The sequence below is a fragment of the Anthonomus grandis genome, chromosome 2, assembly GCF_022605725.1.
Source record: "Anthonomus grandis grandis chromosome 2, icAntGran1.3, whole genome shotgun sequence".
NCBI classification, from domain to species: Eukaryota; Metazoa; Arthropoda; class Insecta; order Coleoptera; family Curculionidae; genus Anthonomus; species Anthonomus grandis.
The window spans coordinates 3,433,490-3,452,770 of NC_065547.1; the positions used below are offsets into that span (position 1 = coordinate 3,433,490).

Consider the following 19,281-nt stretch of genomic DNA (forward strand, 5'->3'; position numbering starts at 1 on the left):
GCAACACTGAATAGCCATTTTACTGATCAAAGACAAACATTAAACTAAACGGCCAAAAAATTTAATAAGAAATCTATTCTAAAATAAAGTATTACTTATTTTTTTTTTTTAACTTTGAATTTGACCGCTCATACTGGACCAAAAAAATTGTATGGCAACCTGGTTAATACCTTAAAAACTTTGCTCATTTAATCTACTTTTTAAAATTACCTAAATGTTTTTTTAACAGTTTACTATTATTGTGTTATAGTAAAAAATAACCCTAATTCACTTTATGATATCATTGTAAAAAAAATAAACAAATTTTGAAGTTATGTTTAAAATGTTTTTATTTAACTTAAAAATTAAAAAAATCAAGAGTGAAGGTAATTCTTATCACCATAGCAATAAACAACAAACATTTTTGGAATTTAGTTTGTTTAAAGTATTGCGTGAACTAACTACTTTTTTGCTTGTATCCTAACGTTTCTGTTACCTTTTGCTTTGGATTTGTTTTTGAGTTCATTTTCCTGTGGACTGTGTTCTTTGAGCTGTTTGTTTTATTGGTTAATCATTTATTATGCCCTTGCCGTATACCGCCCAAGAATATGCAAACATGCATCTCATTTATGATGAATGCAGAGGAAATGCTCTAGCAGCATCTAATCTTTATCAAGAAAGATATCCGAATTTGGCCCGATATCCTGGCTATCGTGTATTTATTAATGTTCACCGCTCATATTCCGAAGGCAGATTGCCTCATGCTCCTGTTCGAGAGGGAAGCCCTCGTATTGATTATGTTGATCAAGTTTTAGAAGAAATTGAAAATGATGAGGCACGAGCAATCGAAAGAAGAATAGGGATACCGAAATCGGTAGTAAACGACATCACTAGGCGATTTCAATATCACCCTTATCATGTTCAACGAATGCAAAGCCTACTGCCTCGAGACTACGAACCACGCCTAAAATTTTGTGTCCAAGAGTAATGGCTCTCAAGAAGTGCGGATTGATTCTGACATATTAAATAAGTACTTTTGTTCGGTTGCTGATATCCTCACAAAGGGTCTCTCTTCCACTTATGACCCTCTCAAATTTTTACCTACCACTAGTGGAAACTCATTTTACCTCAGCCCCACTACTCCCAGGGAGATTTTTTGCACTATAGGATCGATGAAAAAGAAAAGGGCATCTAGTGACGATGGTATTTCAGTAAATTTATTGGGAAAACTTCCTTTGAGTGCTATTCAGGCTCTTTCTGATGCTATTAATATTTCATTTCAGTTGGGCACATTTCCTCTTTGCCTAAAATTAGCAAAAATTTTGCCTCTTTATAAGGGTGGTGATCGTTCTAGTCCATCCAACTATAGGCCGATTTCAATTTTGTCTACTTTATCTAAGTTAATTGAAAGACTTATGAAGGATCGTCTTTTAAAGTTTCTTCTGGGGGAAGGGGTTCTTCGAGATGAACAATTTGGTTTTTTATCAGGGAAAAGCACCTCTGACGCTATGTTTGATGTCTTGTCCAAATTTCTCCAGGGTGTTAATGGAAGAGAGGCGACTGCGGCGGTGTTCTGTGACTTGTCCAAAGCTTTTGATTGTGTGAGTCATAGGATACTGCTTCAGAAACTTTCTGCTTATGGAGTTAGGGGTGTTGCACTGGAGTGGTTTGAGTGCTATTTGTCTGGTCGCGAGCAGTCTGTGTACCTTAATGGTGACTTTTTTCTGGTAGGGAGTCTGTGGATTGTGGTGTTCCACAGGGGTCAGTTCTTGATCCCCTTCTATTTCTTGTATACATTAATGATCTTATTACTCTTAGCATATGTGGACATTTTACATTGTTTGCTGACGACATAACGGTTTTATGGTCGAATAAAGATCCCAAGCAGCTTGTCAGAGATATTGCAGCCGATCTCCTGAAATTAAAGCAATGGTGTGATTCCAATCAACTTTGCTTAAATATGTCAAAGTCCCACATTATTGGTTTCAATTTTCAAGCTGAGAGTCTTGATTTTGGTGAGAACGCATTGGACATGGTAGACAATTCTGCATTTTTTGGTTTAGTCATTGATAAAGATTTAAAGTTTTCTGACCATATAATAAAGTTAAATAAAAAACTTGCTTCTGGCTGCTTCTCTGTTAGGGCAACCGTTCATGAACTGGGGAGAGATGTTGCTCGTGATGTGTACTTTGCTTTGTTCGAGTCGCATTTAAGGTATGCTCTTCCTTTTTGGGGTGCATGTTCAAATTATCTGTTTCAGTCTGTTTTTGTGCTGCAAAAGAGGGCTGTCAGAAGTTTATTTAGGGCCCATTCTAGAATGCATTGTGGTAATCTTTTCAAAGAGAGCCGTATTTTGACCCTACCATCATTATTTATTTTGGAAACTGCATGTTTAATATTCAAAAATAAGAACAGTTTTCCAATCCGACATCACAGTTATCCTACCAGACAGATTAATAATATTCCCTTTCCTATTCCTCATTTTACATCTATCAAAGATTCATTTATATATCGCGGTTTAATGATTTATAATCACATTAGCGTGGAATTAAGAAGTGTTCAGTCTTTGCGCCAGTTTCGTTGTAAACTGAAGTCATATTTGCTTCTAAAAGCCTTTTATTGATGAAGACTTTTTTAAGGCTGAGGATGTTGTGTAGTAGATGCTAAGCTTTTAATCTGTTAATTTTAATTTTGAACATACCTTTATGTGTCCCTTTATCTCTGCTATCTTTGTCTACATGCATGTATTTTATTTTATAAAGATTTTGTTTGTAACATTTTCTCTTGCATTTTTTTTTTAGGCATTTTATATGTTGTATAAATTTTTTATATTTGTTTTGTAAAATCTGATTTGATTGTATTTATTTTCTGAAGCTTTGTCAATAAAATTCGTGTACATGTACCAAATTTTCGACAATAAAGTACTTGAAAAAAAAAAATTTTGCCGCAGAATGTTGCAAAAAAAATCAAGAGGATCCGAATTTTTTAAATAATATACTGTGGTCGGATGAGAGTACATTCAAAAAGGATGGCTTTATGAACATGCACAATTTGCACACTTATGCGTTGGAAAATCCCCACTCTATTCGAGAAGAAAGGTCACAGTACCGATTTAAAGTAAACTTGTGGACCGGTATCTTAAATGGACGCGTAATTGGCCCATTCGAATTACCAGAAAATTTGAACTGGCAGGCTTATTTAGATTTTTGTCGAAACAATCTACCAATTCTTTTAGAAGATGTTCCTTTGGCCAGTCGCCGAATAATGTGGTTCCAAAATTATGGTTGCCCGGCACATTATGCCCATGAAGTTCGTCGGTATTTAAACCAAACATACCCCAACAGATGGATCGACCGACTTGGTTCAATTTTATGGCCTCCCAGGTCTCCAGACCTAAACCCCCCGGTTTTTTTTTTGCTGGGGTTGCATAAAAGAAAAGGTTTATGCAAGACCAATAAATAATATTGCTGAATTATGGCAGCGAATAAATGATGCAGCCCAAGATCTTAACGCTGCCAGGAATGCAAGATGAATTAATAGGTCATTTATTAAAAGATGCCACGCCTGTATTCGTCTTGGTGGTAGACAGTTCGAACATATTATTTGATTTTTAATTTTTTTTTTTTTAAGTTAAATAAAAATATTTTTTGAACATAACATAATTATAAATTTGTTTTATTTTTTTCATAAGGTAGATTAGGTTTATCTTTCACTCTATCACAATAACAGTAAAGCTTTTTTTAAAACATATTGGGTTATTTTAAAATTAAATTAAATGAGCAAACTTTTTAAGGTATTAGCCGGGTTGCGGTACAATTTTTCGGTCCAGTATGAGCGGTCAAATTCAAAGTTTAAAAAATAAAAATAAGTAATACTTTATTTTAGAATAGAATTCTTATTAAATTTTTTGGCCCTTTAGTTTAATGTTTGTCTTTGATCAGTAAAATGGCTATTCAGCGTTGCATAGCGTCAATAGTTTAAGAACCGCTAAAGTAAAATTCTTTAAACTAGGTATAGCCGTAAAGCGAATCGAAAGACCTTTCAAACAAGGCATAACTCGACCGACTATTCTGTTTAAAATTGTTGAGGTTAGTTCCAACGTGGCTAAGGGATGACAGATGGGGGTGGTATTATACTCTGAAAATGTTTCCCCCAATTATTACCTACCGTTAAAACAGTAAAACTGGCACCGCTGCCAAAAAACAAAAACCATCCCCAACCATCGTCAAAATTGACAGTTGTCACATCTTCTAACCTATAAATAACCAGTCAAACCAGAAAAACATCAAAATTTCCGTGTTTTTTTTCCATTTAAAAATCTAATTTTTCTTTTATAGTAAGCGCCAGCGAACCGGAGGAGGAAGACGAGAACGAGTTCTTCGACGCCGTAGCCGACGGAGGTGGACAAAACCAAAACTCGGACAATAATGAACATTTTACTTTAGACATACGGACAAGGACCGAAGTGAGGAGGAACAGTTCGGATAGTTCGAGTGAGGGCGAAGAGACCGAGGAGACTAAACAAGTTAGTTGCACATTAATTCAATAAATCAGTTAAAGAAATAATACATTACAGTTTCTATATATCATGTGATTCAACCTCATCGAACCAACAATTATTGTTTTAACAAGTTCGTTCGCTTGGCAAGCTTGCAGAGAGATTGGTAAAAACTGGGATGATGGAATTTCTGAAACGGCATAATGTTCTTAACCATCAGCAATTTGGATGAAACTGGGTACATCTGATGCTATTTTCAATTTTTTGGTCTGTACATGGGGGAGAGTGCGGCAGCGGTGTTCTGTGACTTATGTAAGGCGTTTGATTTTGTAAGTCATAGAATACTGCTGCATATTTGGAGGAGTTGCTCTCGACTGGTTTCGTTCTTACTGGAAGAACTGGAAGAACACAAAGATTAAAATTAAAGGACCATATAAGTAGACATGTTAATTTCTAAAATTTACCAAACCATCAATAAGCTGTCTATTAATATAAATTTTTTGATCCTACTTTTAACTGCTGAAACATTAAATTGTTTCAGGTCACATCAGTTTTTGGAAAAATATAAAGAAACTTTTACTTGCTAAAGCCTTTTATTCGCTGGCAACTTTTTGACAGTGAAGAGTTTTGCGTAGCGTGATGTGGCTTCTTACTACTTTTTCTTTTTTTTTCTTCTTTAACTTTTTTAATTGTGCCTTCTATCTTCTATGTATGTAAGAATTGTTAATTTTTTGTAAAAGAATAAGTTGTCAACTATCTTTAAGGTTTTATATAATGCTTTGTTAATAACATATTATGTTATGTAACAATAAAACTATTATTGACTATGATGGATGACACCCATATCAATGAATCAAAAAGTGAAGTGTAATTCTTAATTATTTTCCAGGTAGTTGTAGTGACAGGAGGGAAGCATCTGAATAATTCATCGAAGAGTGATGAAATTAATAGTGGGGACAATACCGACACAACAGTGGCTACTAGGAACCAAGTTGCTAAAGGTACTTAATAATTTTTATGGCTTTTCTAAATTTTCCCAATGGCAATTATATGTTCAAGGCTAAAGTTTACATTAAGGATTTGAATGTGTAAACACCCGCCGTAGGTTCGGTTTAGTTTTAAGTATGGAGTTTTTATATTGGTTAGGAACGTTGATTTTTTGTGGGTTCGGTACGTATTATTTAATTTATTAGTGGTGTAATGGTGGGTTTCAAATCTAGTAACTTTTTTTAAATGTTGAAACAGGTGTCCAATAAAATTAGATAAAGAATCTCTACATGAATTTTCAAGTTAATATGTAGTCTGATTTTTGATTTTTGGGCATTTTGTGAATTTTCAGAAATAATCTCTTTTTTTTTTCAAAAAATTAGTTTTTTATTATGTTCTGTATTTTTTATGAAAAACGCTGGAATAGGTGTCCAATGAAATTAATCCAAAAATCTTTATGCGAATTTTCAAGTCTCCATGTAGCTTGATTTTTAAGTTATGGAAATTTTGTCAATTTTTAGAAATATTTTTTTTTAATTGTTTTTTACATATTTTTGTGATTTTTGTAAAAAATGCTGAAACAGGTGGCCAGTGAAATTAAATAAAAAATCTTTATACGAATTTTCAGGTGCTTATATTTTGTGAATTTCTAGAAATTATTTTTTTTTTGAAAAAAATTGTTTTTTATAATTTTTGGTGCTTTTTCTGAAAAACGGTGAAACAGATGTCCAATGAAATTAATCAAAGAATCTTCACAGGAATGTTCAAGTCTTTGTGTATCTTGGTTTTTGAATTATGGACATTTTATGAATTTTCAAAAATAATTTTTGTTTTTAATTATTTTTATAATTTCTCTCATTTTTCCAAAAAAAAAACACTGAAACAACCAATGAAATTACTCAAAGAATATTTATACGATTTTTTTAAGTCTCCATGTAGCCAGGTTTGTGAACTATGAGCAATTTGTCAATTTTCAAATTTTTTTTTGTGAAAAATACTTTTTTTAATAATTTTTGAATTTTTCATAAAATCCCTGAAACAGGTGTCTAATTAACTTGAGTAAAAATTGAATTGCTGAGCCCACATAATTTGGGAATATATTCTTCTACTGAAAAATCCTCAATTTTTGAAGGTTAATTATTAGTAATTATAATAATTGGCACTTGATATACACAAAAATAGCATATAGTAAAGTGATGAATAGCATATCCGTTTTTCAGCATGGCTTTCTTAATTCTAAGTCCACTTTAAGTAATTTAACTCTCCAATAGATCTCTATCAAGATTTCATATACACTGATTTGACAGAGTTTCCTCTGGAATATTATTAGATAAATTAAGATATGAACTTGGATTTCATGCAAATGTAATAGTTTTTTAAGGCATATTTTTCTGAAAGCATTCAATAAATATTAAAGGATATATATCTCAGCCATTTATTCTAACTAGTATAAAATTTTCTTTGGCCTAAATTTTAGGGTAGGAATAAGATATCGAGATGCAGTGGATCTCGGTGGGATCCCAGTAGTATTTTCAATACTAAAAACCTGAAAATCATTATTTTCTAGCCGGCAGGCGTAAACGTAGAACGAGAATCCCCGATAAGCCCAACTACCCGCTAAACCTCTGGTCCATAATGAAAAACTGCATCGGCAAAGATTTGTCCAAGATCCCGATGCCGGTGAACTTCAACGAACCGCTTAGCATGTTACAGCGACTGACCGAAGACTACGAGTACGCGGAGATCTTAGACAAAGCCGCCAAGTGAGCCTCAATCGCGATTTTATTTAAAATGGAACTTAAATCAATCAAGAGTTTTATTTCAGTTGTTCGGATCCTTGCGAACAGTTGGCTTACGTGGCTGCCTACACTATTTCATCCTATTCCACTACCGCCACACGGACTGGGAAACCTTTTAATCCTCTCTTGGGGGAGACGTACGAGTGTGATCGTTCTGATGATTTAGGTAATTGCGCATTTATTCAAAGCAAAATAATAGGCGAAGGGTCCTGTTTACTTCACAATCTTTATTTCAAAAATCCCGACGCGTTTCGGTTATTTAAAAGGGAAAACTATGTAAGTAAAAATATAAAAGGGTGTTATTAAACTAATAAATTAATTAAAAACATAGTAAATATAAAAAGGTTAAAAACAACGGCACAAACATAACATCACAATACATTAATCTAATAAACAACACATAACACCGTATATTTAAAAACAATAACGGATTTTGGTTTTTAAAATTCTATATGGGTACTACATTATACACAGATATTTAATAGAGACATCTAGGAATAAATGCGACTAACAGAACATTTAAAAAAAGATGATAAATTTACAGGAATGTGGTAAACTACTTAAATCAATTTACAATCTTGGCCGCTTCTCGGTAGTGGGCGTTAATAGGTTCATTCAATTAACTTGTGTATTTATTTCTAGTTTTACTATTTCTAGATTTTCTAATATATTTAATTTTTTGCTTTAATTTAGGTTATGCAAAACTTTGAAATTGTCGTCTGTATTAAATGAATGACCTGTTTCTCTTAGGTGCAATCCAAAGGCGGGTCTTTTATCATTGGGCGACTTCTGAGAGTTCAAATGTTCTTTAATCCATAATTTGAAATTTCTGCCGGTTTGACCAGCATATTTGGCTGGACAAGAGTCGCATGATAAAAGATAAACGCCACTGCCTTTTAATGGGTTTACAAAGTCTTTTAATCTTGAACAAAGACTTCTTATATTTTGAAAGGATCTATACACAATTTTTACATTGTTGTCTGTGGACTTAAGTAAATTACCTATTCTTAAAGAAATCGGACCAATAAAGGAAATTTTTACATATTTCTGAGGTTGGTAAGGGTGGATGGTTTGACCAAGGAGCTCACTGGAGAGAGACTGAAACTTGAACTTTTTTCTAATCCAATTATCTATTAAAGATTTTTGTACCCATTGTTAATTGCAATCAGATAGTGTTCTATTCTTTTAAGAATTTCAAAGGTGAAGGAGGAATCGTAAAGAGTCTATGAATTAATGCGTGAAAAGTTGCCAGTTTATGCCCAAAGAAATGGTTTGATTTTGCAGTAATGACATTATCGGTTTGTGTTGGTTTTCTATATATGAAGTATTGTAACTTCTTACTCATCCTATCAATTGTTCGATCTAAAAAAATTAATTTATTATTGCACTCTATTTCCACCGTAAATTGAATTTTCGGATTTAAAGAGTTCCGCTTTGGAGCCTGTCCAAATCATAAAAATGTCATCCACAAACCGTCTCCATATTAAAATCTTGTTGATAACATTGTCTTGTGTGTTAAATAATTTTTCTCCAAAATCTGACATAAAGATATCAGCCAGTAGGGGAGACAAACCAGAACCCATTGGTAAACCATCCAATATTCTATAATATCTATCATTAAACCCAAAGAAATCTAAATTAAGGCACGTCAGCAACAAAGAAATAATTCCTGTCTTAGTTCTGGGTGTTAGATTTTGATGTTTATATAAGCCATTTCCTATTATAGCTATTAATTCGTTTCTAGGTATGTTGGGAAAAAGATTAACTATGTCAAAGGAGACCAGAAGATAATTGTCTGGCAAAGAAATTGTTTTAAGATCGTCATTAAGTTCATAAGTTGAAGAAGTAGTCCATACTTGCAGTGGAGTTAATATGTCAATGGGTATCTAAAAATGCTTCGGTCATCCTCCACTAAATTTATTTAAAAATTAATAATCCTACATGTGTCGGACATATAACATGTCCATCATCTGGGACCTATAAAGAACCAAGGAAACTTATAATTAAATTACAAGGCATTAAAATTGCTTACACAAATTGAGGGTTTTTGTCAATACATTTTAAAGATATAGTGCCTCCGGCAAGGTCAAAAGGTTAAAACAACTAACAATGAATAAAAGTGGCATCTACAATAATGATAAAAAAGCTTAATTAATTAACGAATAAATAATTGGACGTTGAAGACATAAAACTTACATTAAGATGCATGAGAATGGGACTAAAACTGGATTTACACAAAAATTAAAATCACATGATTACAACACTACGATAATTAATATGTAAACAAGAACTGAGAAAAAAAAGCATTTAAATTTTCAAAAGATAGAGTGCGCCTTATTTAAAATATAGTACCTGTAATTTGCAAAAATAGACTTTAATAAGTTGACTACAGATCGCGGTACTAGAAATGATACTTATAAATAAAATATAAATGTTTTTGACTCTTTAATATGAGAGAATGAAAAGGCGTTATAAATTAGCATTAAAATTTAATGAATTAAAAAAGTGTGTGGATAAATGATTTATTTGATCATTGACACATGTAATACCATTATTCTGCATCGCTCTATTTATCTCTAAAATTTGTAGTAAATCTGGTTTATTACTTTTATGGCAGAAATGTAAATATTTGGTGTCTAAAGTTTTTTAATCTTTCGTTTTCTAATGTATCTTTCTCTCGTTCTTTTTTCTTCTTTAGTTCATAAGTGTTTTTAATGCTAAATTTACTAGAAAACGACAATACATTTTTTAAGCAATCTTTTAGCCAAATAGCTAAATAATAGCCTTTTATGGAATTGGTTAATTCAAACGTATCAGAACCTAAAGCCACTTCTTATGTCAGCCAATAATGAAGTAATACTCTTTTCATCATAGCAGATTTTTGGGCTATATTTTAGACCATTTTTTAAGAATTTTAGCTCTAGTGAAGAAAAATTGATAATCAGATAAACTTAAAACGTTTGGGTGGAAAACATGGTCTGAAAATTTACGTTGATCTTCCGTTTTTCGTTCTTATTTTGCTTTGCATCATGGTACTTCACCCTGGAGAAATCTATGGTAATCTGCTCATTTATTATTTAATCAATTTAAATAAAAACCAAGAGATAAATATCTAGGAGACATTATTAATAATAACAAATGTCTTTTATTATGTAAATGTACAAAAATAATATAAAATACTTTTAATTTAAATAACTTTAGAAAAGCAGCTGGACTGTTCACTTTATTTCGGTAAAGAAATAAACTATTTACCGAAAACCAAAGATTTTATTTAAATAAACAAACTACTCGAGGGACAAAAGTAGAGAAACCACATTCTTTTACTAAATATTTTAACATAATACTTATTTCTAAACTAATCAAATTAATTGTGATTAGAATATCTCTTGTTGGCAATAACATCGGTTTGTCATGGATTCCAAAAGTTCCATAATGGTTTCTTCTCCAATAGAATTCCTGGATTCTTGCAAAACTTTTATTAGGTTGTTTTTATTGCCGATCTGATGTTATATTATACGCCAGTCTAATTCCTCCCAGAAGTTTTCAATATGCTTAAGATCAAAACCTCGTGCAGAAAAGTCCATAACCCAAATCTTTTCTGATAAAAATCATTCTTGAATTACCTTTAATTTATGTTTAAGGTCATTATCCTGCTGATATATCCAGATCAATGTCCAAATACACAAATCGATCGATAATACCCTCAATAACATGTAACGGTCCTATACTGTACACAGAAAAGCAACCCCGTATATTGTAGTATCCATCAACAGGCTTTGTATACTTTGGATCAAATATTTTCCTATCTGGGCGATGTACCCACGATATTCCTAATTCTTTTTAGAATATATGACAAAAAGTGTAAATACATTTTATTTATTAAAGCTTGCAAAATATTGTCTATCTTATTTGACTGCTCTTTAAATTCAGTATTAGTAAAATATAAAACAAATACATCATGCTGTTCTAGAATACTGTCGACAACCTGGTGCTTAGAGAGCCACCAAGTTTCGGAAGGCCTTAAAATTTGATGGGATTTTTTAGTTCACAAACATTAAACTATGTAAAAAGTGTGCATAATTATATCTAGCTGTTATCTCTATTCTCAACTGATATCAAAGGAAATACAGGGTGTTTCAGAACTATGGGATCAAACTTTTAATAATTTTCAAGAAACTAATTTGAATGATGATATATTTTTCTCCAGTATGGCTTCATTTAAGCGATACTTAAAAAATTCTACCTAATTTCGTAAATAACGATAAATATTGCCCTTTTTTTCCCTATTGTCATTATTCATATGTATATATGCTTCTTTATTGTTTATAAGAGTTACTATTAAATAAGTTAGTTTGGTTTATATTGCTTGGTGTATTTGTTAGGTTTGGTGAAAATGTAATGTTTGGCAAAGCGCTTACTTGTATTTAAATTCATAAGATACTTTGTGCTTTCCTGTTATTGGATTGCTTAGTCTATCTGTAGGAGAGCCTTGTACTTAAATAAATAAATAAATAAATAAACTTCTGGGGGTTGTTCAGTAGGATGGAGTGAAAACGGCATCGAAAAAAAAAATTCCTTAAATCAGTTGACCTATATGTCGAAAAGTTGCCTAGTATAATGGTCTATTCTAGAAAAAATAAGTGGCTTAAAATATTGCCATCTTCTACTGCCATGAAAGCTGAAATAAACCAGAACTCACCGCGTGGAGGTAGCTGCATATCGAGTTCCACCACCCTCCCACCCTTATTTATACTTTTGTGATTAATTATCATTAAAAACTTGAAGGTATTGACTTTTTGACTCGAATACTGGCAAACTAGCTTTAGAAGCAATTCGTGCCCTTATAAATCCATCCCTTGCTGTATTTCCACATACAGCAACTGACGCTTCTGTTACTAATTTGATGCACCTTTCCACTGCTTGCGTGTGGCATGGATATTTTAGAATTTCAATTTCTGCTGGAACCTCTAAAATCATTTCTTCTAGATCTTCATTGGAAATACGTTTTGTCAGGGGAGGTTCTGTTTTTGTTGTCGACTGCCAGTCAATCTTATCTCTGTAGTCCTCAGCATCAAAATTTAAAGATGGCAATTTGAATTCCCGTATTTCCTGTTGGTTTGCTCTTTTCCTACACTTCAATAATCTTCTGAGACCTAATTCTCTCACTGTTTTGCGGCCAAGATAGCCAATAAGAGATTTTCAGGGTCTATGATTTTTATTAAATCTTCTGGTAAAAATCTTGATTTTTCAATCATACCAAATAGATGCTTGCTCCCATGACGACATGATGGTTGGATTTTGATTGCAAACCATGCGATGGCATACACTTTCATGACATATTCTGTTAGAATACTTAGATTTTGTGATGGTTTCTCTGTGGAGACATATAATCGTAAAATCCGGTTTGCGGTCGTAAGCCATCTGGAATGAGCCATTTTACCTGGATTCCTTTTCGACAAGTTCAAAGAGATGTTACCTTTTGAAATTACAAATTTCATTTAGGTATTGTTGGTCGGTGCTAAGTTGATTAGCACTAATTTCAGGCAAAGTAATTTGTATCCTTTTAAAATTTGTAGGTTGTAAGGTTTCACATTTTTCTAATTGCTTTCCTATCTCGCCACGAAATCCTTTTGGGCCAGTGGTTTTTCCGTCCAAATGTTGCAGCAAATGTCTTAAAGGTAGTTCGTTTGCGTGCAATAGGCAAACAAATCATTGTAGGGATCGATTCAGCGAGAGCTCAAGCTGTCTAATAATTCCATTCTTATTACCAGTATTTACTGCTGTACCATCACAACTATAGCCCACAAATTAGAAACGTCAAAATTATGCTCCAAAAATTCTAGAATGCTTCTCTTTATACTTTGCGAATTGCCAGATGCAGGTGTCAAATGACCAATGTATTTTGATCCTGGTTCTGAAACTAGGACTATATGCTCCTCAATCTTCGTTTTCTTGGACGAAATTCCTTCTTTATTAGTTTGAACTAACGTTTGGTCTTTTCTTCCATCGAAATATATTCCATATACGAATTCAGAACCTTCTTCTTTATCTTTTCTCTTGAAGTCAGATCGAGATTTTGCCCTTTCTCTTCGAATTTTACTGCGGTCGACAATTTTCGATGAATCCTCTGTAGTAATTATTCCCATATCTTTTAACGCTGCACTAACAAGAATTGCTGCTGCCCTATCTGAAACACCCGTTCTGTCACATGCCTGTGCTACACTTGGTAGTTTTATTCTCATCTGAGAAGTTGAAGGAGTATCGACCCTATCTTCTAATTCAATGACATTTTCTTCTGATGAATTGCTGCTTGAAATCTCTTCTTCTAGATTAGATGATACTGACTGGTATGGTCTGCCTATTTCAGATTCTTTGCATTGATCATGATCATGCCTCCTTTCCTCTGTTTTATTTTTACGCTTCAATCTTTTTTCGAGTACTTTTGTAGTTTTTTGATCAACTGTGCCGATTACCATTTTTCGCGAGGTTCTTTGGTCGGTTAGAAATTCACGTTCAATTACAGGCACTTTTATTGTGCAAGAACACCTTAAAAAGTCTTTACATTTGCATAAAGATGTCAAAGAGTTTCTTCTCAGCCGTTTAGTTTACCGTCCTTTTTTAGCCGTTTCATAATATTACGATATTTAGCGTGGTATTCTCGAATTTTATGTAATATTTGTTGGTCTGATACAACACAAATGGAACTTTTCTGCCACACGTTTTTTCAAGTCTTTTATTAAACGGGAACACACATCATCAGCCAAACTAGGTCTTTGTTTATTTTGTTGTACAAGTTCTTGTCGAAGATATGAATAATATTTGATAATATCCGCGTAGGTCGGCAACACATTATTCTTAAATGATTTTGGTAAACCAAACACAGGGCACATAAATCACGTCGCGTAAAAGAAATTTTTTGCATACGAGCGAAATGACGCGAACTGCTCTAATGCTGCCAAACAACTAATACATTCCATTATTTCAACAACATAAATCAGCGGGGTAGCTTCAAGCAAAAAGAAGTTCAAAGCTGTTTGGGCAGTAGAAGTTTTAGGTTGATTGAACTGAGATTTTTTTGGTGAATACTGGAAGTAAAAGGCAACTTTTCTACACATAGGCTTTAGGGAATTATGAAAAAAAAAATTCGCTCCAGCCTATTGTTCAGTGCAACAGAAGAATCCATTAGAGTATAGGAACCCATGTCCGGAAATGCGTCACTACGCCAATGTCATGTTTAAAAATTTATAGCTTACAATTTTTAAACATTTATTGCTAATGGAAAACTTTACCAATCAAGAATTGGCGGATTCTCTGAATTTTTAAATGCCTTGTGATATTTTACTTTAAGTTTTATATTGTGTTTAGGTTCAGTAGAATACCAGGATGGAAACCACCTCTTTTTTTTATTAATTTTAAATAAGGGAACATGCAAATCAAGCAGTTGGTAAAGCCTATCATAAAATAGTTGACAGGCCAAATTAATGTTATTTAAATTATTTAGAAACGACCAGTCTACATTATACAAAGATGTATAAAGACCTGGAAAATCAGCTCTCTTAAAGTTATATGACTTACATAAATTATTTGTTGTAAAATTGGATAGTTTAGCTACCTGCCAATCAAAAGATATTGAAAGTGCGGGATGATAATTATCCTCAACCAACAAAGGTGCAGTGTCATGAGATACAATCCCGGATATGTTTGTGAATATGAGATCCAACTTACGGCTATTTATGTTTAATATTGAATTGAGCTGCGTAAGACCTGTGAGGTCTGAAAAATATTTTAGGTTTTACTGTCAGGTCGTTCCGATTCATAGAATGGTACATTAAAATCTCCCATTACCAGGAAATTTTTGCAGTCATTTACCATAGGCGAAAACAGATCCAGAAATTGTTCAAAGGCTAAACTGGAAAGTTGAGGTGGAATATAAGTCACAAAAATGTGTACTATAAGATGATCGTTGATATAACATTTACAACCTACTAAATCAATTAAAGCAGACACTATCAACAGGTTACTAACATCAATAATTACGGTTCTCAGGTGTGAACGTATGGCCAGTAATGCGCCTCCACCTCTAGTTAGGCGTAACATATCAAATCGTCTATCACATCTGAACACATTATAACAAACAGGTATAATTTCATAATTATTGATGTCGTAAGACAACCAAGTTTCAACTAAGCCAATGACATCAAATTCAGCCACAGTTAGTTGGGAATATAAATAATTCATTTTTCCCCAGAGACCCCGCAGAACGTGACACGCAAGATATTTAATCAGCATTTAACAAATTTTTAATTTTCTGTTTACAAATACGACTAAAACAATCAATCGTCTATCGTGCATGTTAATTACCGACGAAACTACGGTAAATGTGAGAATAAATCAAACGGTAAATATTTAGGAAGCATTCCTCTATTAACTTTATTAAGAGGATAAATAGTTTCCAGAAAAACTTATTCAGTAATGGATCTTTTTAGAATAACACAAATTAATGTTACATTTATCCCTATCTGATCTTTCCAGGTTGGAAATGTTTTAGCGAACAAGTTTCCCATCATCCCCCGATAGTGGCCCAATATTGCGAGGGTAGCGAGTGGCATTGCTGGCAAGAGTTCACCATGACGTCGAAGTTTAGAGGAAAATATTTACAAGTACGTTACATTATTTTTTTATTTTGTTTTTTATTTATTTATTAACGATATCCACCAATTTCACAAAAATAAAATAATACAAAAGATACTAATAATTATACAACTTAAGCTAGATAATAGTGTGTTACAAATTAATTTAAAGAAACCTGTTAAAGTCACGAGTCACTAATTCATTTGAGAGAACACCTAAGACTGCTAAAAGAAACGTCCAAGTCAAGACTATACCCATCGAAAGAACGTTGCATTCTAGTTATAGGATTGTGCTGTCCATAAGAACTACTAACAAAATCTACATAGAAGAGTTTTTTAAGTCTAGTCAATTTTTGCGCCCGAAAATTCAGCCTATTTAAAAGATAATCACAATCAGTCATGCCAGATATTAATTTAAAAATAAAACACAAGTGTGAATTATTACGCCTTAACTCAAGTGGTTCCAAAGAGAGAACTGACATGACCGACTTGTAATTAGTATGACCATTAGCTAATATGGAACCTTAAGTTTTAAAGAACAATTTCTTAAGAATTTATTTTGGATTTTCTCAATATTTTCTGGTCAATACTTTATAGTATGGAGAATTATTTTTGTTGGGATTGATATCAGTAAAATTAATCTATAATTGATTATTGCAAGGAATGAATAAAGTAACTTTAATATATCATTGCACCCGGTATCTTTGCGCGTTAGTAAAAAAAGATGGCCTATGCGACATGCGCTATGCGTGAAGAATTTTGGATTGCAATAAGCGGCAGTATCTCTCTCGTTTTGTTCGTTGAAAGTACCACCATCTTTTCGGGTACCGCAAAAACCTTAATTCTACAAACTCAGAATTAGTGTAAACAGAGGCGCCTCAAATACATGAGAACTATAAAGTGCACGAAGATCCAGCAACTAGATCCTCACGGGTAAGTCGTTAAGGCCCCTTTGTTTCGCCGCTCAATGGTGAATAATAACAAAATTTCTCTTTTTATACAGTCCATAGTTTTATCTCATTTATTAGACGATTATTCAACATTTTCAATATGCGATTTATAAAATGGAGACCACACGGAACTAGCAAACTCCAAACTAGAACGGACTAACGAACAGTACAGAACTTTATAGACAGAGCAAGTCTTGACTGCATCTAGTTATAAATCCTGGATTTCTATACGCTTTCTGAACTTTTTTTTAACTAACTGAAAATTATTGAATAACACTTCGGAACATTTAAATCTAAACCATTAAGGTTGCACCATTCACAAAGATTATGCAAGTCAGCCTGTAACAATTGACATTGAACATTTGAATCAATAGACAAAAACAATTTTAAATCATCAGCGAATAATAAAAATTCACAATTTCTTACAAATAATCCTATATCATCAACAAAGATTGTAAAAACCAACGGACCCACATGTGACCCCTGAGGAATGTCAGATGGCACAGAAAAGCTGCTAGATAAGAAGTTATTAAGCCGTATACATTGCGATCTACCCAGTAGATAGTCCCTTAGCCAACATTTGATCCAAAACCCAAAGCTTGGAACTTTGCCAGTAGAAGCGCATAATTAACTCTGTCAAACGCCTTTGAAAAATCCGTATAAACAGCATCGACTTGTGAGCCCTTACCAAAAGCATTAAACAAATAATATTCATAACATATTAAGTTAGCAACAGTGGAACGACCGTTTTAAAAACCATGTTGATTGTTAATAATAAGGCTTTTAAATTGCCATGACAATTGCTTGGTTACAAGTGCATCCAAAAGTTTAGGCAAGGTTTACTGTATACAAACTCCCTGATAATTACTGACATCACTAGTATTACCAAATACTTAAATATCGGCGTAATATACGAATTCTTCCAAAAAGAAGAAAATACTCCCGACTTTAAAGACAGGTCCCGCAGAAGTCTTGCGCTGTAAGCCAAGAATCTCGTCAAAAGCCTCTACTAAAGATAACTCTACAAATTTGACATCGAATTGATCTACCAGCCCTGTTACGTTATATTCAGGTATTTGAAATGCTTTATCAGAATATACTTTTGATAAATATTTGGAAAATAAATTAACTGTATCACCACCCTCATCACTAGTTTCATCATTTAAAAGATCATGAATAATATTTAACTTTTTAACATTTCTTACATGTTTCCAGAATAACCTAGGATTTAAGAATAGATTATTATCGGTACGAAAAATATAGCACTATGATTATGTGATTATGATTCACGATTGATGTTCCTGCATTATTATTTATGTCTATCCCGTTTGTTTGCAGATTATACCGTTAGGAAGTGCCCAAGTAGAATTTTTAAAGAGCGGCAACAAGTATTCTTGGAGGAAAGTGACTACGACGGTGCATAATATTATTGTGGGGAAATTGTGGGTGGATCAGCATGGTAAGTATTGGCTTATTGTTGTAATGAGACGTGGTGTTTTATGGGTGAATTGATCAAGTAATAAAAATTACTTTTGTTGCTTGTTTACATTTTGATTTATTTGTAATGTTCTATAGTGAATATATGAACAAAAATAATTATTTTTGTTGCTTGCCCACCAGCAGGTTGATATCTTCAAACACTAATAAACCAAATGGCATCATCAAAAAAAATACAGCTATGTTCCACTTTTTACAGTCGAACGAAAAGCTTTGATATTTTTGTTATAGATACATTTGAATGTTCCCATTTAATTTTTAACGTTAATTATAATTCTGAAATTTTATTGTTCAATTTTATCTCAGTAATTGAAAAATATAAGAGTTTAGTTTTTATGTATTTTAATATTGTTTCTGACCACTGTATACCATCATGTTTTTAACTTGTCTATCATAATTGTTTTTTAATATCCAACTTAACCCTTAAAAATTAACAAAATTGAACTGGGTCACTAAAGCAACACGTAAAATCAAGTGGCATATTCCATAAAAAATCAAATTTTATTCAGCCTAGTCACTATTTTAGTACACAAAGCTTATAAGGAAAAACTAGACTATACCCTATATTTATTAATTGCACTCCTTAAGTCGCATGTTGGCCTAATTGGTACACACCTGTAAATCACTTTTTTTTTTATTGACACATAAAAGTTGCTTTATTGATGGGGACACATGCCAGTCACATCTCCAATATTCTGAATTTGATGACCAATTTACTTGTAACTCTAGTTTGAATTCATTTGTATAAGATTTATGATTGGATTCGTTTTAGGTGACATGGAAATCGTGGGAAAGGGCAAAGCCAAGGGCATAGTGTGTCAATTAAAGTACATCCCCTACTCCTATTTTACCAGGGACTCGCAACGAAGGGTGAAAGGAGTGGTCATGAACAACGGAAACGTACAGTGGGTTATCAGTGGCACTTGGGACAATCAAGTGAG

The 19,281-nt window shown here is 33.0% G+C and overlaps 1 protein-coding gene across 4 annotated transcripts in view; it reads left to right on the top strand.

Annotated features, from left to right (window-relative positions):
• LOC126750558 (oxysterol-binding protein 1) overlaps positions 1-19,281 on the top strand; it is a 39,990-nt gene that overhangs the window by 17,896 nt on the left and 2,813 nt on the right. For all 4 annotated transcript variants that reach the window (XM_050460200.1, XM_050460201.1, XM_050460202.1 and 1 more), the window contains 7 exons: positions 4,317-4,504; positions 5,367-5,478; positions 7,032-7,227; positions 7,290-7,429; positions 15,796-15,923; positions 18,182-18,302; positions 19,113-19,276. In XM_050460200.1, the coding sequence (XP_050316157.1) occupies positions 4,317-4,504; positions 5,367-5,478; positions 7,032-7,227; positions 7,290-7,429; positions 15,796-15,923; positions 18,182-18,302; positions 19,113-19,276 (1,049 nt within the window). The remainder of the gene's footprint in view (positions 1-4,316; positions 4,505-5,366; positions 5,479-7,031; positions 7,228-7,289; positions 7,430-15,795; positions 15,924-18,181; positions 18,303-19,112; positions 19,277-19,281) is intronic.